General features: G+C 44.1%; 1 protein-coding gene across 4 annotated transcripts in view; it reads left to right on the top strand.

The window, feature by feature from the left end:
* The first annotated feature begins 1,072 nt into the window (after positions 1–1,072).
* The window catches only part of FARP2 (FERM, ARH/RhoGEF and pleckstrin domain protein 2), a 78,435-nt gene continuing 58,421 nt past the window's right edge, over positions 1,073–21,086 (top strand). For 2 of the 4 annotated variants that reach the window (XM_083868718.1, XM_083868721.1), the window contains exons 1-2: positions 5,711–5,765; positions 11,136–11,359. In XM_083868718.1, the coding sequence (XP_083724844.1) occupies positions 11,156–11,359 (204 nt within the window). In that variant the 5' untranslated portion in view covers positions 5,711–5,765; positions 11,136–11,155. Of the gene's footprint in view, positions 1,100–1,396; positions 1,413–1,680; positions 1,745–5,710; positions 5,766–11,135; positions 11,360–21,086 lie in introns of those variants that run through there. The other 2 variants (XM_083868719.1, XM_083868720.1) reach the window with 2 other exon arrangements.

The raw sequence follows: 21,086 nt of genomic DNA, 5'->3' as shown, positions 1-21,086 counted from the left end.
GGTTGAGGGCAGAGTGGGGAACCCGCCAGTTTGTTTGCCAGCAATCTGTGTTTGGCTGCCTCATTTCTGAAAGAACTTATTGCAGCAGAGTTGGTGTTACTGAGAGCCTCAACTGTGGTTAATCTGACAGTAAAATAATTGCCAAGCTTATCTGTGTCTAGTGTTTGGAGATCCTAAATTTATCATTTTATTCCAAGTGTCCTTGTCCATGAAACAGAACTAGGCCTTTTTCTCCTTTATATTTAACTGGGCATTTGTGCATTTGTTGACATATTGACTAAAGTTAAAAATGAGGTGATCTTCTTTCTTGCCAGAATTTCAGATTGTGGGGGAGCAGTGTTTTCTGTCTGGGGATATCTTGTTCCCCACCTCCCCAACCCCCCCAACACATTTTTCATGTAGATCTTTGAGGCATTGTACAAGACATGACTGAATTGAACCCTTGTGTGACTTCTCTGAGGTAACAAAACCCAGGCTGCTTTGATGGGCAGGGAAATGAGATGAACCTCAATGGAATTAAAAAAAAAAAAAAATAAAAAATAAAAAGGCAGGGTGAGCTTTCTGGCACTCCCAGTTTTGTTGGGGGGTGGTTTTCAGGCCTTGCTGCTTCAGACATGCTTTGTTGCCCTCACTGTGCAGACACTATTAAGTGTGAGAGAGGCATAAATCAATATAATTGCAGAAGACTCTTTGGTAGCAGCTTAATGTTTAGGCTGTTACAGTCACAGAATTAACGTCTATCAAAATCCTTTGGGTTCAATTTAAAGCAAATTTAGAGTAATTCTGGGCTATTAGTGCTTTTGTGCAATAGGATTGATGTACCACGTGGGGGCAATAAGTGATTGTCTGTGTCTCAGCTTTTACCTATGGATAAGAACACGGCAGACACAGCTGTCAGATTTTGCCTGGACTCTTGTTCCAGTGTTGTGGCTCTATTTCATTGCAGTTTATAGCTTGTCTACGCTCTTGATTTTTGTGCTGTGGCTCAGAACTGCTTCTGGCTACAGACTGAGCCTTCTGGGCAGGGAGGACGTGCTTGGACAAATTCCCTAGTCAGACTGAGAGAAGCTGCTGAGTGAGTGCATCTCTGTGTGTGCAGGTATGAACATATGCTGTGCTTAATTTACTTGTTCTAATTGCCACCTTCACTATGAGAGCCAAGTTAAAATAGAGATGTAATTATGAAAGTCAAAGTGGATGATTGCAAAAAGGGATTGCAGCCTCTTGGGTTTTTTCTGTTAGCAGAAGTTTTTCCTGTACATAAGTACCCAGGCCTGTTCTAAAGAATTGGTTAATAATGAGGGTTTAATTTCAGGTCATGGTCTAAAGCTGGTGGACTTTGTGCTTTATAAAGGCTAGTGTAATTAGAAGTTGCGGTATGTGTCAAAGAGCTCTTGAAAAATACTCCAAAGGTGAACAATCTGAGAAGCTCAAGGATTTTTTTCTTTTTCTGGGAGAACTTCTAGAGCATGATCGTGGGGGGCAGAATTATTTAGTGTTGGAATTGTGAAATCCCAGCCACAGAAGCTATAAGTATCCATAGCGTGGAAATCAGTTGGTTTAGCAAGGAACTGTTACTGCTGAGTGCCTTTGCCATCCCATCTCTGCCACTAGAACAAGGTGCATTTTGGAATCTTCATTCATTGCTGTTGAAGAACAGTATTTCTCTTATGCTTTCAGGTCAATGTTAACAGTAAGTGAGCCTGGAGCAGGAGAGTAATTCTGGTAATTCTGGCATGTACAGGTACGGCTGTGTTGTTCAATCTTTGTGCTCATTATGTGGATCATATCTCTGCTTATCTGGCAATTCCTGTTCACCTTGACTTGAGTCTTTTGTCATCTGCTAATGGTAGATTGGTCAGATTTTATGATTTCACTCTTTTCAGTTTTTCCACCATCTGGAGTACTGGTGGGCTGTTAGTACAGAGCACTACCTGACTAAAATTCCTGCAATTGGCTTGATTTTGCTGTTTAAGAAACAAACTTATACTCTTTGTGACTGTTGGGTAGAGAACTGGTTAATCAGTGATGAGGCAGGTTGAGGAATGACTTGTTGATCCGTGCAGACTAGTCCCTGCTGAGATGTCTGAGGTGATGTGGAAGGCAATCCAGAGGATGGGTCAGTAAGACAAGATAACTGGTCTCTGTCTGGTACAGGCTGTGAAGTACTTGGCTGAACTCTTCAGGGCTGAAACCCTTCCAGATCAGAAACATGGCCAGGGTGGTCACTAATTGTCATGACATTACATCTAACATGTGAACATAGTCGTGGAAAAGGGAGTTTTTCCCCTGGTGGACCTCTGAGGGGCTCTGCAGGTGGTGCAGTGTCACCAGGTCCTCAAGAGTGATGGAACAAAGAGTGATCATCTTGTGCAGAAAGCTCTGAGCCCTTCCAGTTAGTCCTGAGTGACACTGTGCTTAAGCTTAGGTTAGTGATGCCTACAGCAAATTGTTGAATATCCCCAGGTAGAGTAACAGATGAGAGAATTGTCATACAATGCTCTGCCTTGAACCAGAGTAGGACAATGGCAGTGACCTGTGGCAGTCAAAGGTCTGTGAACGGCCCCAAAAGGGATTCTGGTGCTTTCAGTGACCCACCTGCAATGAAACCCATACCAATCCCATCTTCCTCTTTTCATCCTTGGCATGCCCATGTGTGTTGTCACTGTGGAGTCCCAGTACCACACACTAGAGAAGTGAACTGGTGACATGTGGTGTAGTTTGGTGTACACCCAAACTAGTTAGTTTGGTGTACATGTTATAAAATGCATGGTAACCCAGTTAGTTTGGTGTACATGTTATAAAATGCATGGTAACCCAGTTAGTTTGGTGTACATGTTATAAAATGCATGGTAACCCAGTTAGTTTGGTGTACATGGTATAAAATGCTGGCTTAAATGGTTGTAAATTTTTTTGCTCTCAGCTATGCCTACCTGCTGCTGTAGACAGAAGGGAAGACAGTGCAAGCATTTGAAACTGCTTGCCTTGTTATGAGATAGAGACCTCTGAGAGACAAAGCTTTGTAGTGTGTATTTGGAAAAATATGTGCTGACAAAATCATCAATAGGTGTAATTTTTCAGTCTGCAAAGTTTCTCTTTGTCATGGTGAAGGATCTGAATAAAAAGAAGCTTTTCCAGCTGTTATCTTGGCTGGATAAGAAGTTTGCTCTGAAGGACTTCCTCAAGCCTCAACCAGAGAGTAATTAAAGAAAAAGATGAAATTATAGTGTAGTGAAAGGGTAATTCTAATTGTCCTTCTCAGGCCAAGAGGAGAAAGTGGTGCTGATTATCTCATATATTACTTAAATGAGAGAGTTACACCTTGTTATCAGTTTTATCTCAAAAGGAGAAAGTTGTACTTTGTCCTGACACTGCATCCTTCCAACAGTAACAGCTGGCTTTCATGTGTTCCTCTTCTAGTTTTGGTCTCTAAACTTCCTTCTCCTCCTGTAAAGGCTTCAAACACTGCCTGGATGGCTGAAAAGTTTGATTTCATGGGTGTTACAGAAACTCAGAAGTCTTTGTAGATAGCTGTGAAGAACATACTGCTGAGTCTGGTAGAGATCCCTCTTTTAGTTTTCAAAATGGCCAAACATCACATCTCAAGCATGTTTTTTTGTTATAGTTGCTGAGGATTTATTAAATGGTTGAGTGTATAGAACAGAGATTCGACCTGATATGGCCCTTCCTAATTGTACCCTGTGGTTTCTCCATCCCTGGAAGTGTCCAAGACCAGGCTGGATGGGGCTTGGAGCAACCTGGGATGTTGGAAGGAGGTCCCTGCCCAGGGGAGAGGTGATGAAATTGGATGGTCTTTAAGGTCCTTTCCATACCAAACTGTTCTAGAATTCTCTGATATGATGGAAAATAACTTTTTTGGTTTGTGTGGGTAGACAGATCAGAAATGAGCTGTGTGTAGAAACAGAGGTGCTCGGGAAGAGGACAATTAAACACACTGAACCTTTGCGCCTTTTCCTTACTGCATTGTTTCAGTTCAGTAAATTACTTGTGTTTGGGGTAAGCAATAAAGTCAGGACTCTTGAGTGAAGCATAAAGAGCAGCAGCAGGGTGTTGATGTTTCTAAAGGCTCTGCCACATCTGTAACTTTTGCTTCCTCTCCTGAGTGTGGTGTACGTGGCTTTAAAGTGATCACATCAGGTTTGTTCTCTGACTTAGTGGCAGCTGCTTTTTTGCACAAGAAAACTTTAGTGCTCTTTTTAGATGTTAAAGAAAGCGATTGAAATGAAGATTACTCTAAAGTGCCTGCACTTTGAAGGATGTGAAGCTGTATTAACACTTAAGTTGCAGATAAAAAGCCATGCAAACAGGGTACTGAAACAGCCTGTCAGTAATGAAAGCACTTCACCTGACTGAAGTCACAATTGATCTTATGAGTGGAGTTGTCTAAACTGTTGGGTACACGTTTGCAACTTTCCTATTTGTGTGTGTTTGGTGGTGGTTTTTTTTTATTATTATTATTTTTTGGGGGGTTTTTTTAATTATTTTTTTTTTTTTAAATTTTTCCCCCCCTGTACCCATAAGATTCTTCAGCTCCACATCACCTTTTAAGAAGAAAAAATCATGGGACGTATTTTTTAAAGCCTTGTGTCTTTTGTTCTTTTGAAGAGATGAGAATGCTGCTAGTCAGGAATTACTCATTAAATTTGCAAGTTGCCTTTCGGTGAGTGAGAGTTATAAAGCCGGTTCTGTTTGAAAGGGCTGTTCTGCATAATTTATGTGTTTTTTATTACCAAAAGTCATATGCTAGGCTAATATTTTGTTTTTCATATTGCTGTGAGAAGGTCAAGTTCTCAGAAACAAGATGGCTCCCTGCGTTTCTCATGCTACGGGCCCACAATCCATATCCAGAGAAACCCAAGGATTTCTCTCATTCCTGTTGCTTCTGGCCTTGAAGAGCCGACTGGAGTGAGCTGTGGGTGACTCAGGGGTTTGCAGAGGTGGCCCTTTGCAGGAAGAGCTCTTTCCCTGGCTGTCCTGTTATCTGCCAGCCTTGGCCTCGGCTTTGAGGCTGATGAAATCCAGACGGTGCAAAGATCTGTTTGTTCTGTGCTGAATTTCCTACAGTGTTTTGTTCTTGCCTGTGTCAGTGAGGGACGGCCTTGTTGGTTGGGGAGGGAGGATGAGGATGCTGCTTTTGTGGTCTTCATCTCCTTTGGCCCCCAACACACCCCGAAGCCTCTGTGCAGCTCCCACGTTTTCTCCTGTTCTGTAGCGCTGAACCTGCTTCTATCCCCACTTAAAATCTATATGTGAAAAATTTAGCTAAGTGAAGACCTAAAGCGTTCACTCCTTGGCCTGGGGCTGGTCACTCGCACGGTGTGGCCCCCCAGGGCAGCATTTCCCCGAGCAGATCTGTGGGGTGTTTGTGATGGATGTCCGGGTGTGCACTGGGGGGTTCCATGTGCCTCTTTTCGGGGTGCAGCAGCCTGTGAGCCTGTGCCCTTCAGCTTCGGACCGAAATATCCTTTTAAAGCCTTCCTCGTGCTGTAAAGCCACCCTTTGGGTGTCGCTTTGTTATGAAACACCCCCTAAGCTCGGCGGGGCGGCAGCAGGACCGCTCCTTGTCCCGCCCGCCTGTCCCCGGAGCGGCTCGGAGCGCGGCCCTGGGGCTGCCCGGCCCCGTTACCGCCCCGGGGTGTGGCCGGCGCGGCCCCGCTGCCCACGGGCGGCCCGGGCGGGGCGGGGCGGGGCTGGGCCGGGCCGGTGTGAGCGAGCGCGGGCGGCGGAGCGGGCCCGGCCTGGAGGTGAGCGCGGGGCGGGGGCCGCGGGCCGGGACCGGACCGGGACCGGGAACGGGAACGGGACCGAACCGGCGGGCGGAGCGCGGGGAGCGGGCGCGGGGCGGGGGCCGAGGGCCGCAGCGGAGGGGCCGGAGCGGAGCCCCAGGCCGGGGCTCGGCCCTGCCCGGCCGCGCTTCCGCCGCTGCCGGCGCTCCGGGGAACCCGCCGGGAACGCGAGCGGTTCTGCGGGCCGCGCCCCGCCAGCCCGGGACCAGCGCTCCGGCCCGCCGGCGTGTCCCGGGGCTGCCGGGCCGGGGGAGCGGCTTTTCCGGGGCTCAGAGAGCGCCTTCGCTGGGGGCTGCCGCAGCTCCGGCCGGGCGGCTCCGGGAGTGTGCGGGATAACAGGACACCGCCCGTCCCGCATCCCCCCCGTGCGGGGCCCGGGCTGCTGGGGGTCCTGCCGGGGCTCCGGGGGTCCTGCCGCGCTCCCCGAGCCCCGCTCACCTGGCGGGACCGGCCGCGGGCATTCCCCGCTGTCCCCGCCCGTCAGCGCCCTCCGGGCCGGCGGGTGGCCGTGCGGCCCTGCAGGGACAGCCGTGCAGCCCTCCGGGGCCGGGAGGGCCGTAGGGGAGCCTGAGGTCCGGGTCGCAGGGAGGCACATCGCTCCTCTCACACCCGGGCACTCGGAATCTTCATCTCTCCTCATTTGGCTGCATCATTTGGTGTCAGCTCAGTGCAGCGATGGTAACGAGTGGTGATGGCTAGTGAGAAGGTTAAAAGAGGAAAGTTTGCTTTTTTGTACTTCCTTGCGGCTCCCTGTGCAGCGACCCCTTCCCACGGAAGGCAGGGACCACCCTGCTCACACTCAGCCCCTGGGAAACTGCCCTTACCTCAGATCTGCCCTCTGGAACATAGATCCTGCCACTGTCCAAAGGACACGGTGCTCAGAGGAGTTCCTTTGAAAGCCTTTGGTATCATCCAAGTGTGCAAAGCCAGACTGAATGGGGCTTGGAGTAAACTGGTCTAGTGGAAGATGTCCCTGCCTATGGCAGGGGGTTGGAACAAAGTGGGGTTTAAGGCCCCTTCAAACCCAAACCACTCTATGTTTCTATGATCTTGCATATCCTCAGGTTTAAGCTGCCTTTCCAGATTTGCTGGTAGCTGAAAACACTGTCTTGCTTCTGAAAAATAAGTTTATCCTATCCTAGTAGAAGGTGAAACTCATGGTGACTTAAAAGCTATTTCAAAAAGTACCTGGTACAAAAAGTAAAAATAATAATAATAATAAAAAAAAAGCTACCTAAATTTTATATACAGCTACCTGAATTTTATCATTTTTGTTTTATTTGCTCCTTCATTTAGGGCTGAGAGCAACACTCAGTCACTGTGATTCAGGGAGCAGATTTAGCCTTGGTGCCTAGGCCCAGTTTGTAGGAAATTATCAGGATAAACACTGGGTGCAGACAAGTTCAGGGAGAGGCAATGCAAGGAAGATTTTTTTTATCCCAGAACACCAGTGTTGTGGTAATATTGCATTTTAGTTTTGCATTGTTGAGATCTTGTTGTGGCTCGCCCACAGCTGGAGACTCCTGGTGCTGTGGGATGCTCTGCCTGTAGAAATTCTGTATTCTCTGAGCTTGCAGCCTGTCTTAGCCTTCACTAGTTCATTTTCCTCCTCCTTTAGTATAGTCGGCCCCTTGAACTGAAGTGTTTCCTGAACCATGGCACTGTGTTTTTTTGTCCAGAAATGTCAGATGCAGTTAGAGCACATAAAACATGATGTGTGACTCTGGTGGGGAAAGTGGAAATAGTGCTCAGCTTGGTTAGCACTCCTCACACATTGGGTGTAGAAGGCAGTGGGAGCAGGGCAGGCTGTTTGGGGATTGTTGACAGTTGTGATGGCATTACTGGGGTGCCTTGGGAGGGAACAAGATGTGGCATGGGAGGGATGCTCCCAGCTGGCACAGCAGGCCACTGCTCCTGTGTGCATCATGCTTGCTTCTGCACATCATGTGTTCTGCCTAGTGCTTGTTTGGCCTTTAAAATCTGAATATTGGCTGGTGTAAAACCTGAAAGTTGGCTGGTGTAAATTTTTTTAGGAATGTGTCATCAGTAGGACATGAGGTCAAGCCCCACTGAGTTCACTTTTCCTGTTACCACCTGTGGGGAAGGACTTTGACATGTGCAATTTCTGCTTGATATGACTTAGTTCTCTCCTGGCTGGTGCCCAAAGCTGGAGAGTCCCCAGGAGCTCCTCTTGGGTCCGGCCTTGGGTGGCCTGCCTGCCCTGCCTTGGGGAAGCAGCTGGCTCCAGCTGGAGGGGAGGCTCTGAGGTCTCTGCTGCAGGGCTGTTCCTTGTGCTGCCCTGGCTGTTGCTGCTTGCATTTTTTTCCTTTTGAGTAACTGCAGAGTGTGTCTCTTCCAGGAGCTGTTTATTCAGAGGGAATGAACTCTCCTGCAGCACTGATTTTAAGAGTGTGTGGTTAATAAAGAACCTCGTGAGGAGTATGACCCATCCTGGGCAGCTCCAATTGCTCATAGGCTCCTGAGTGCCAATTGCAAAAATTTACCTGATAAGGGACACAATATCAAGGGGATATAGATGACCAGATCAAGCTCTGGTTTCTCTTCAGATTAGCAGTTAGAGGTGTGACCTGGGTATTTCTTTCTGCCGAAATTTGTTGTTACGGTGGTTTGAAAATTTATGACCTAAAAGTTTTTCTCCTTGGCTGTGTGGCCACACAAACCAAGTTCAGTCAAAGACTGTGCACAAAACACCCCAAGAAAGAAACTTTCTGATTATTTCTGCCATTCAAAACTGGGAGGTTGGATGCTGGGCAATGTGTGTTCTCTTTTAAAGTTAAGTTCATCTTTCATCCTGGGTTTGGTTTTGGGTCCCTGGTGCGTGTCCAGAGAAGGGCAGTGGAGCTGGGAAAGGGTCTGGAGAACAAGTCAGATGAGGCACAGCTGGGGAGGCCCAGCCTGGAGAACAGGAGGCTCAGGGGGAACCTTCTTCCTCTCTGTAACTCCCTGACAGGAGGGTGCAGCCAAGTGGGGGTCAGGCTCTGCCCCCAGGGAACAAGGGGCAGGACAAGAGGAAATGGCCTCAAGCTGTGTCAGAGGATATTTAGATTTGGTATCAGGGAAAATTTCTTCACTGAAAGGTTTGTCAGGCATTGGAACAGGCTTCCCAGGGCAGTGGTGGAGTCCCCATCCCTGGAAGGGTTCAAACATGTGTGGGTGGGGCGCTTGGGGACATGGTTTAGTGCTGGTGTTGGTAGTGCTGGGTTAGGGCTTGGACTTGATGATGTCAGAGACTTTTTTCCAGTTGTAAGCATTCTGTGATTGTCACACTTTCTTGTTGCACATTGTCAGCTGGGAGGCTGGTGGTGTCTCTGGGTGGTCTCAGCTGTGCTGCTTGGGCAGGGCTCTGCAGGGGCTCAGAGGCCACACAAGTCTTGTGGTGGGTGTGATCAGGTGGGGAGGCATGTCTGCCCTCCTGGGATAAGTTTATCTCTGCAGGGATCTACAAGTATGAAAATAAAACCTCCAAAATGTTAAAATGGGCTGGGCTGTGAGCTAGGGAGACATTTGACCAGTCTCGATGTGTGTGAGAATTGAAATGTAAACCACCCTCAACTAATTTGTAAGGACATGTAGGGCTGGCTTCATTCAAATCCTTGAGCAGGCTGCCTACCTACTCTGAGCATAGAGAGACAAAGGAGTGTTTCCATGGGCTGCCTCTCTTCTTTTCTGACAAAACACCTTTATTACATAACAATAACCTATCACTCCTTTGGATGTGAAGGCAGTCCCACTGCAATGCTCACATACTCTGGAGTGTTGAGACACCGTGTAGTGTTTGGCTAATTCACCCAAAAGGCCCAAAGAGCCTCCCTGTGTGTTCCTGCTGGTGCCTTGCACCCAAATACTCAGTGCCAGTGGTGGGCCTGGGGCAGAGGCTGTGCTGCATCCTGAGCACACAGGCCTACTCTTGGGGTATTTGGGAGACAGGACCACTGAGAGGTATTTTAAAAGGATAGGTTTACTGCTCTTATCCTCTACAGTCTCATGGAAGGTAAGAGCATCTTCACATTATTCATCAGAGGTCACAAGATCTCTAAAGATTTTTAGAGATCTTTTAAAGATTTATTAGCCAATAAACTACTGCCACAAAGTTTGTTAGTGTCTTTAGACCAGTCTCTAATTATTTTGTTTTACATGTTTTGCTGCAGTGCGGGTTTTCTTAACCAATTGTATAATGACACACAAACCTACAGTATTACACCTAAAAACTTCTTGCTACCTTTGTAACAGATTCTCTAGTCAGACTTTTCTGCTCTAAAATTCTCTATTACCTAGCTTAACATGTTTCTGCTTAAACTACAAATCCACAATCTTGCTTCTGGTCTCTAAATCTGGAAGCCTTTTCCAAGGTCTCAAATCAAACCCTGTATTCATTTCTATGTCTAGACCTGTATGCACAAGGTTTTGAGAGCTTTCTGTGCCTTGATTTCCTATACCTTACCTTCATGTAGACCCCACTGTGACTCCCCACTGCTCTGGTGGCATGGGTGAGCTGCGGAGAGCTGCATGGGACTTTTTCCCCATGTCAAATTAAACATTTGTTCTGCACAACTGCCACCAAGCCGTGACAGCAAGACTCATGCTGTAGGAGTCAGCCTGCGTTCACTAGTGTCCTCTGTAAATGAGATTTTTGCCCACTGATTTAATCTGGGTATAGCACAAATTTGCTAGTGAGGTGAGAAACTGTTACCTTGTAGCAGTGCCTGATGAAGGCTCTGAACTGCCAGCCAACTTAAGGTTTTGCATAAGTCATCATTTTGGGGATGCAGGAAGTTAATAGTTCTCATTATCTTGGTGTGCAGTCAGTGGGATGGTTGGGTACTGGTGAGAGGGTCCTGCCTTACCCTTCACTGTCCCCAGTGCTCACTCTGCTGGTGGTAGGGGCCTCATCAGCAGAAAAAGTTGTCAGAAACTAAAATGTTCATGTTGGGAGGGCAGAAGGCACAGGTTTGACTACCCCATTTCTTAACCATGCTTCAGAAGGGTTAGGGTTTTCTTTCCTACTTTTTCTTCCCTGCTGTTGGATTTTAGTCATTATAGAATGGTTTGGGTTGGAAGAGACCCTAAAGCTCATCTTGTTCCAACCTCTCCATGGGCAGGAACGCCTTCCACTAGACCAGGTTGTTCCAAGCCCTGTCCAAAGTTTCATTAACCTTATTACTGATTTTGCTAGTGGGATAAAGAGTGCTAAATAAGGATTTTGTGATATTGCTCCAGTGAGTGGCATTTTCATACATGAATGAAATGTCAGTGGAAAATCTTTCGGGCCGTAACCCTAACCCTCTATTTTCTTCCATGTTTCTACAGACTCTGCTTGCAGTTGGAAGATGGGAGAGATAGAAGGAACATACAGGGTTCTGCAGACACCGGGCTCTCGTTTGGGTGCCCAGAAGAGCTCAGGAGTGAGTACCTTGGAGCCAGGGCAGAACCTCCTGACTGCCATGGCATCATCGCCAGCCAAAGCGCACGAGCGCGACCTCCCCATCAAAATAAAGATGTTGGACAACACAGTGGAAGTGCTTGACATTGAGGTAAGACATATTTAAACCTGATTTAAAGTACAATGAAATACGCAGAGGTCTTGTGATAATTTAAAGCTCACAAGCTCTGTAGAGAGCTGGGACATTCTGAGGCAATATCTGAATGAAGACTCCTGTTGGGATTTTACTTGCTTACAAATACTGATATCAGTTGTGTGGCTTGTTTTTTAAAGTCTTTCAAGTGTAACAGATGTTTTGTGTTTTTAATAGACTTTAAATACAAGCACAACTGTCTTTATTTGTTGTTTGCTTTGGGGGAACACCAAACGTCTCCTGCCAAAATGTTCTTGCTTCCTGAGCCACATGCAACTTTGTCGATTTGGCAGCTGGGAGAGCAGAAGAGCTTTACCTTAGTTACTGATTTATACTAATTATTTTAATGGTTTGTATCCTGTCCAAGTAAACTTGCTCCTCTTTGAAAGTCTTTGCTTGCCAGCACACTTTAGGAGAGATGCACCAAAAGCAGTGTCAGTTCAGTGTTTCTGGAAATGTTTATTTAAAAGTATGCTTGGGGAAATCTGCCATAAGACAGAGAAGCCATGCACAAATTAGGGAGATTCTGCTTTTAAACTTTTTTTTTTCTTCCAATTCTTGTTACATTTTCAGCATTAACCTCAGAGTTTAATTCCAGTTCACCTGAGATTTGTTGTTAGAAAACCTCTGTGTTCTAGTGAACATACTCAGCTATCAGATATTCTACATTAGTATCAAACTGTAATCAGTAATTTATAATTAGCACTTGGAGCCTTAGTTTGTTGCATAGATTTAAAAAGGGTTTTTCAAATAGAGAGAAAAATATGTCTGTGGAACTCTGAAGAAATAGTGGATTTGGGGATGTCTTCTACAGTTTCTGTCCAGCTGTTCAAGTGTCAGACATCTGAAATCTGTTTGGTTTTTTTTTGTTTGTTTGTTTGTTTGTGTTTTTTTTTTTTTTTTTTTTTTTTTAAGAGTAAGGCTGTGCCTGTATCCTTCCACTTGAGCACACAGTGTCTGGTACTGCAAACCCACCCATCCCTCATGTACCACACAGAGCACAAAAGCCTCTTTTTTCCCTTTACATTATGTTAGAATATTTTTTAGAAAATCCGCTGACTTTGGTTCTTTTGAAGGATAATTTTATTTATTTTTTCCAAGATGATGTAGATGGTGCTTTTGTGTTTTGATTCAAAAAAGACAAAAAAAAAAACCCCAGGCAACACCCTCAGCTCTGTAATCTTGAAAGTCAGTGCAAGGCCAGGTTTATGGGGCTTTCAGCTGGTTGTGTTGTATGTGTTTCCCATAATTAGGAGCTTTTTTTTTTTTTTTTTTAAACCTGGAAAACTCTCTCTGATTATGGCACCCACAGAAACACCTGATTTTGGGCACTAGTGTGCTGAGGCCATAATTAATATTGTGCTGCTTTTCTTTATGAGAAAAGCTTTTTCTTATGCCCGGGGTTCCAACATGAGATCAGTTGGAACTGAAAGACTTAAAAACCTCATGCCTGACGCTGTGAGTGATGAGGAAAAGGGGTCAGCCTTGGGTCAGCTTCAGAGCACTGAGCACAAAAAGGTCCCGAGTCAGCAGCTGGGGCATTACAGTCCAGCTAACACTGCCTCCCTCCATTGCCTTTCAGTTTTGGCTAAATAAGGTAGCAAATGATAAAAAACAGGCAGGAGGTATTAAACTGTATCCCTCTGCCTGATTTCTTTGGTGAGCTGTTGGGATAGCAGGAGCTGCTGACTGCTGTTTTGCCTGGAAAATGGGAATTTTTCACTTGGAGTTGAGGGCAGGAATTAGGAAAAGGCAGTGACATTGCTGAATAGATGGTGCGTGCTAGCACAGTAATTTTTCAAAAAGCAGTTAAAGAAACTGGTGGCCAAGCAGCTCTCCTGGAGGAGTGGAGGTTCAGATTGCCATGACACTTGCCCACTTCTCTTTGCTTTTATAATTTTTGTCACTAGATGTGAAAGCAAGATGCGATGTTGTGGAGTTTGTATTTAATCCAGGTCAGCAATAGTTTGTCAGGGCAGTGGGACACAGGCCTTTCCCATGGGGTTTTGGCAGTGCCTGCTTGGAGAGATGTAGGTGATGGCAAAAGGTGGTTTGGGTTTTTTTTCCCCCCTATTCAGATTATTTTCTCTTCTGTCTGTAAGAACTATGGCAAGTGACTTTTTACTGGGAAAAATGGTGTGTCAGTGGAAGGACAGACTGAATGTAGGATCAGCTCCTGGAGAGACCCTTCTCTGTGCAGTGGTGGGCAACCTGATGCAATAACCCTGTTTATTGCCTGCCTGCCTAAAATGAGCCACAGAAACATTTTTAACCATATGGGATAAACAGAGTAGCCACAGTAACAACTTCATCCATGGAGCTTTACCTTGTCATCCCTTCCTTTCTCCAAGATGTGTGTAAAACAGTTGTTTCTCTCCTGACAGGAGTTGGTGGTTGCCCTCCTTGGTAGCCCACTTGACTTTTTAACTTGCCAAAGAGCAAGAGAAGAGACTGACAGAGTGATGTGACACTCAGATGGACAGATGGAGAGAGAACAAAATGGGAAAGAACAGTCTTTTCTTTGTGTTATTGATATACCTGAAACAGTTTGCTGAAACTTCCACATAGCTACATTCTACCACCTTTTAAGTGCACTGTCTCTGTCCATTTTCCCCATCTATTTCATAAGATGTGATATCTAAGCAGGAATTTTATTAATTACTAAGAGAGAATTATACTTTAAAGTATGTTGAGCAGAGCCTTTCTCCAGTGAATCTGATTTGAATGTTAGGGAATGGAGAAATACTCAATGTTTTCTAGACTTTAAACAAACTGAAAATGGGCTATTTATGGTTTCTCCTTTCCCTTTCAAAACAGAAGAGAGAATGAAACATATCCATTCAAAGCTGAGCTGCAATATTTATTATTTTCATGAGTTGGTTTTTTTTCCCTTTTTACAGCCAGCTTGTTTAGTCAGCTCAAATCTCGCATGTGCCATTTCATGGGGTACCTGGCCTTTCTCTCCAAACTAAGTCTGTCCAAAGGCTGGCTTTGCAGACTACAAGATGAATGATGAGTAAATTCAATTTAGTTCAGACTGTGGGCACAGTTCAAAGTAATCAGGGTTTTACAGTAGAAGTTCTGTCAGCTTTCCAGATTTTCTGAAGAGATTAAACTTGGAGGCTTTTGATCAGCACAAAAATGTAGCAGACTCTTAAGTAGAAGGGTCTGGGCTGGGTTGAATCCACCAAAATGACATTTAATGGAATTTCTGCCATCATATGATGTTTAATATCTGGTTTGTGTGTTGTTCCTTATGTAGGAAATATGTGTCATTTGGGAAATGCTTTTACATGAATTATGCTCTATGCTATGAGGAAGTGCCCCAGAAAAAAAATAGTTTATATTATTACACTTCAAGTTTACTGAATTGTTTGGGGAGAACTTGATGCTTCTTCAGTGTCATGTACTTCCTCTTCTCCTTCTGCTTAGATGTCAAATGAAATTTGGGAATCAAAAAATATTTGCACATTTTATTACAGGGTCTGGCTGCCTGCTCCACTGTGAGGGAAAATTTAAACTGAAATTTTTTTCTTATGTGCTAATCTTTGTTGGGCTGTTCTGAGAACAGAAGACCTTTTTTTTTTTTTTTTTATGTAATGAAGTAATGATGTTCTGCATCCCTGCCACCCTGTCTGAGGTGTCCCTCTCCCTCTGACACCAGTGGACTCCCAGCAGGGAGATGCTCCACTCCACTGTCATTCTTGAGAACAGGCTAGTTAGATAAGATTACACTGTAATTCTCCCCTTTATTTTCTTATTAATTAGTGTTCTCTTATTGCTCTTGTCTCCTTTGGTGTTAATTGAGGTACCCAGCAAAACTATTACACTACTACAAAACCAAAGTGGCTTATTCTATACTAAGCTGAAAATGTGTACTTGATTACTCTGATAGTGATTCTATCTTTGCTGGGCACTTCCTTGGCTTACTGAAATTTATAAATGGCATTAATAGAAGTGCAGAGCTACTCTCCATCCTTATGTTTAGAATGGAATAGAATAACTCTGGTTATTCTGGTTTCTGTGCAGTTTGCAATTGTCTGTGATTGAAAAGGTGCCATGAAAGAGGCTTCCCCTTGGATGCCCATTGTTTTCAACCAGCCATTGGAGGCCCTGAACTCAGGAGCTGGGCTGGGGCTGCAGGAGGTTTTTGGGATGGCAGAGGAAGCAATCTGACTGCAATATCCTTCCTATTGTTTGGAGAGAGTGTTTCCCACTCGTGCACAGGGCAAAATGCAACTCTCAGTAGCAGCATTTTGGTAAGTGCTAGTGCCCCCCAAAAACTTCCATGGGGATGATGCAGAAATGATGCAGCTTTTAAATGCTGTTACTGAGCAGTTTTAAGTGAGGAATATGTGTATGTTAAAAACTAGGATAATGCTGTGGGCACTGAAAAGCTCTTGCTGTGTGCTGTGAGGAGCCCCAGGACAGGCAGAGCTCTGGGCTCTGGCACTGGTCTCCTCCTGCCTCTGCCTGCTCAGACCTTCCTTTCCTGAAGGCTTTTCCCCTCTCTGCTGTGAAAGTATTAACAGCTTAAATACACGAGGAGTCGAAGGATAGTCTGCTGCTGAATCCTATTAAGTGCTGTGCTGGAGGAATCGAGGTGCTGTTGGTCAGCTCAGTGTTTTTCTTCCCTAGCCAGGAAGAAATAGTCAAAATTCCAGAAAGAATCATAGCCAGATGTTTGTCATTGCTTCGGTTTGAGTCTCCTAAATATGGCAAATAAGCTGCCTTACGACTTATTTTTATCTGACCTCAGAAGAGAAAGTTAGTAATTCACTATTTTAAATTTGCAATTATTATAGGGTTTAAAAAGAAGGTAACTAAAGCTTTGTGTTTTGTGTACCGTTTGATTCCACTATGTATTTTTTAGGCCTGTTATTTTGTGTTTGGAAGCCTGACTTTTTTGATGCTATGTAGGAATGTGGTATTCGGTGGGGAAAGGTGAAACCACAGCCATTTTATTGACAGACATTTAGAGTGTGTTTTGTTCACTTGAGTATTTTTTGATTTTGGTGGGGTTTTTTTAGGAAAAATGTGAACTTAAATTGTGTAAGCCAAAATTATTATTTTATAATTCTCTTGACCTTAGATGTCATATTATAGGTAAAGAAAATTGAGTTGTACTGCAGTAAAGAAAAAACAGTCAGAATATCCCTGTACAAAAAGTTGATTATGTGTACATGTCTTAAAACACAGAAACCATTTAGGAAAATCACGATCAAATGTTATTACAGTCCTTGAAATATTAATGTAGTGGATTGAATTCATAACAGTTTGTCTGGCTAAGCAGGTATTCATTGCTGTTTTCATAGTCTAGTGATGTAGGACAGTGAAATTCAGCTGAAATCAGTCTTGTGCCATTTAACCAAAATAGCTGTAGGAAATGCTGTATTCCACAAAAAAACCCCAAAATTAGAAGTCCATTGGAAACCTTTTAAACCTTTTTTGGGTGTGGGTGACATTCAAGGTTGGCCCCACAAATGGGTAATTCTATAAAATGTATGGAGCCTGAAAGGGAAGAAAACCCTAAAGCAAATCAAAAATAAACCCACAGGCAGCTAAAGACAACTACAGAAGTTTACTGTGCTAAGAGGCAGATCAGAGAAATTTTAAGTTTGTGCCTACTGGAAAAAGGGACTTGGAGTTGAGCAAGTATGGTGTGTGTAATGGTGCTCTCAGGGTTCAGAGCAGCACTGACTTGGGGATGTGCATTTAGCTAAAGAGGGTTGCAAAAACACACCTGTGTGTCAGCCCTTTCTCCTTGCAACCAAATTCATGTTTGGAAAGGGCAGTCCTGCCTTCTTGGGTAAGAGAGAGACTCTATACATTGAATATTTAAAAAGCTGTGCTATGCTGGCAATGCCTAGTGTGAGAGACTTACTGTTCAAGGCTGGAGTGATGGATATGGGAGGAGGGTAGGCCCCTTTCTCTGACAGAGCAGTCATTCATTAATAAAAACAAGAATTAGAAAAGGGAAAAAAACCCCAAAGCTTTGTAGAGACTCTATTAGAGCTGTCTGACATGTCTTCAAGTGAAATAATGAAGGGAAAGTGTTGCTGTGCCCTCAGCCACTTCTCAGGCAGCCTGAAGCAAGTGGTGTAGGAAACTCCTGCTGGCAAGGGGGAAGTTAGAAAAGCTTGGCCTTATCTAATCTGGCTGGTAGGTATTTATTAACCCATCACCACGTTATCGAGCCTTTGCTCAAAGTACGGTGGGGAGTGATGTTAGAACAGCTGGTGCAATTTCAGTTCTGCACAAAGCAAAAGAGAGTTTTGGCCTTTTCTGTAAAAATACCCAATCTGTATTTTTCTTTTGTGCAAAGAGTCTGTCATAATTGTCTCCTAGATCTTTTAAACTACTTCCTTTGAGCAGATTTCCCCAAAGCAGGCTGTCAGCCTGGGGTAGCCTAACACCTCACAGGGGAGGTGCAGTACCTGGGTGCTGTAACACCTCTCCTAGGAGAGAAGGCTGGGAGAATTGGGGTTGTGCAGCCTGGACAAGGAAGATCTCTGGAGAGACCTTACTGAAGTCTTTGAGCATCTGAAGGTGCTCCAAGAAAGCTGGAGAGGGACTTGGGAGAAAGTTCTGGAGTGACAGGAAAAGGGGCAATGGCTGCACACTGCCAGAGGGAGGGTTAAATGGGATGTTGGGGAGAAATTGTTCCCTGTGAGGGTGGTGGGAACCTGGCACAGGGTGCCCAGAGAAACTGTGGCTGCCCCATCCCTGGAAGTGCCCAAGGCCAGGCTGGACAGGGCTTGGAGCAACCTGGGATAGTGGGAGGTGTCCCTGCCTGTGGCAGGAGTTGGAATGAGATGGGCTTCCAAGTCACTTCCAACCCAAACCATTCTGTAGTTCTGTGAAAGCCCAGGTCAAATCTGGTCAATGTGGACATGGATGATGGTTTTGAGGCACAAGCATAATTAATGGTGAAAGACTTGCAATTTTAATGAAGTGGGGTTTTTTTTATTTATTTTAATGAACAGAGGAAAACGAAGTATTTTCTGTGTTTGAAATGGCTTAAAAATACAGAGTTTTATTTATATGCATATATATGCATTTGAAATGAAGCACCTACAGTCTGAGTGAGTGGAGTGGCCAGGCCTGTCCGAGGGAATGGCTGTAGAAAGGTTCAGGGATTTGTGCAAGTAGCAAAGTTCAAAGGGAAAAAACTGAGATCAGTCTCCTGATTTGTGTTTCCTTCTCTTTATTAGCTTGTGTGAACAAAGGAGGTGCTTTCTGTTTTGAACCTGAACTTGGGATCAGCTGCCCCAAAGCAGCTCCTCTCTGTGATACTGTCACTGTTGTCACCTGCATGTTCACTTATTAAAAAGCAGGAATTCAGGTGCCAAATCATCCAGCAGTACCTGTGAAACTCTGTCCAAGGATGTGGCCCACAGTGTTAATTTGTGTGACTTCCTTCTTCCCCAAGTAGTCTACAGCAGTTTTATTCCAAGTAGTCCAGGTATTTCAGCACAGCACCATTTCTAAAAGCTTAAGACCATTTTTTTTGTCTCTACATGCTCTCCACCTAAGTATGCATTTTCCAGTCTCATTCACGTAATTCCCTCCCTTTTGGGAATGCTTTCCCATGTCAACCAGTTGTTGTTTTCCTACTTTCAGGCATCCAGCAAGTCTAGCCACTCTGGAAAAGCTTGTTTGTTGAGTAGAGCTGGTTCATTTGGCAGTGATGTGCTTTGACATTGCCTTAAATGATCCTTTAAATGATCATAATTTTAAAGCTAGCCCTAATTAAATGAGCCAGAGGCTTCCATTTCTAGAATAATTTGTCTGGCTGTGGATTCTGCTTAAAAAAGCCCTGACAAACCCACATCAAAACCAACCACTGAAATCTTAGGACAAGAAAAAAAAATCATGGGGAGGGAGTCTTAGAACTTTTTTTTTTTTTTTTTTCTTCTCTAAACAAAAAATGCTCAGTATGGAGTGTAATAATGGAACTTAAAATAGGTCCTAGATTTTTATTTGGGTTTACAGCTTCCATGGTTGAGTAAACAGTATTTCAACACTGTGTGGAAATACTGTAACACAATAATTCTTCTTTCTGTAACATAAAAACTTATTCTTTTTAATAAAGAAGAACTTTAAAGATGAAAGTGCACTGTATCTCATTTTGTGATAATGGAGCTGCATCCTGTGCTCTGTAAGCTGTTAAATGCTCTGCAGACTATTCTTGCTGTGGTCTTAGTAAAGTGATCTGTCAGTATAGAAGGGTAGAAAAAATAAATGCATTAAAATAATGTTTTCTTCACAAAGAGCTAAAAGAAAAATTGGAAGAATTGAAGCTTAAAGTTATTGCTAAATGTTTAGGTGATCAAAATAAAATAGTATTTAAGCAGTTTGGTTGAGCACATGAAAACAGTGTTTGACAGATTTGTTACCTGGAGCGTGTTTTTGTGAGGAATCAGGGAATGTTTTCATTGGAGTTACTAGTTCCAATCAAAATTGAGAAAACTAATAAGGCACTGAAAAAGAAGGCAGTTGTTTCTTCCAGTCTGCAGATTGAATAGTAGATATGGAGCTTTAAGGGTCATTTTGTTACAGCCATGAAAGTACAAAGTTAATGACTGGTATTCCTTGCCATTTTAGATTATTTCCTTCTTCCTATTAAAGATCCTAATGTCCACCCTGTATTCAGAAATGCAGTTTTGTTTATATGTGGCATTAATGATGATTATTAACAGGGAGTTTTGAGGGTGTTTTTTCTGTCTCACGCTTCATTTGGACAGAGATCTAACAGATTACAGAAGGGTTGGAGATAAACAGAACTATAAACTCACCAAAATGTTTGCATATTTCTGATTAAGAAAGGAAATAACAAGTCTATGTTTAGTTGCAAATTGTCTATTTTTTTTAATTTGCCAAAGAACAAAAAATCGCTTCTTCATTAGGAAGATTTGTAAAGTGCCTGAAGAAGAAAAACCATTAAAAATCCACGTTGAAGTGGCCTTTATTTAAATCAGTTTAGTTTGTCTTGGCCATTCACAGGGTGCTCTGTGTTGGCTGCTTGTGAGTGATGATGTCAAATCTAAACTTCTGCCTCTCATGCACATCCACTGTTAACTAGAGGGTTTGGTCTCCTGGCAGATTCAGATTTCTATGACACAAAAATCCAAGGTGTTTGCTGGTGCTTATTGGGTCCAGTGGCTCTGGCTGCACAAGAGTTTCCATTCTATACCTCAGCTTTATAGCTCTTCTTTTTCCACACTCTTGACTTTTGGACTGATTTTCCCTTCCAGCTTATCTGCTGCCAAAAGTGGATTTCTTTTTTTGGAAAGTTGGAGCAAAGGCAGCTTGCCAGTTTTGGAAGATGGGAATCCTACTCCTTATGAAAATACTAGGGGTTTTGGTTTTTAAATTAAAATATGTGAAAGCAGAAAGTTAAGATGTTCTGGAAGACAAGTTTGGGAGGTAGAGAGGAAGCATTGATTTTGGTAATATTGAGCTACAGTCTTCTGAAAATCCTAGGCTATGAGTTTGTTTTTCTCTCTTCCTAAGCTCAGACATTATGGCAGAGGGGGGATCTGCCATGTAGGGATGATATTTGAGAAAATAGCAAATAACACTTGGCTTGATTCTCCTGCTCTGCCCTGGTGAGAGGGATCTGGTGGATCTGCTGGAGTGAGTCTGGAGGAGCCATAGGGATGCTCCAAGGCTGGAGCCTCTC

This window comes from Zosterops lateralis, assembly GCF_965231275.1.
Source record: "Zosterops lateralis genome assembly, chromosome: 10".
Taxonomy (NCBI): Eukaryota; Metazoa; Chordata; class Aves; order Passeriformes; family Zosteropidae; genus Zosterops; species Zosterops lateralis.
This window is presented reverse-complemented; position numbering and strand designations above follow the sequence as displayed.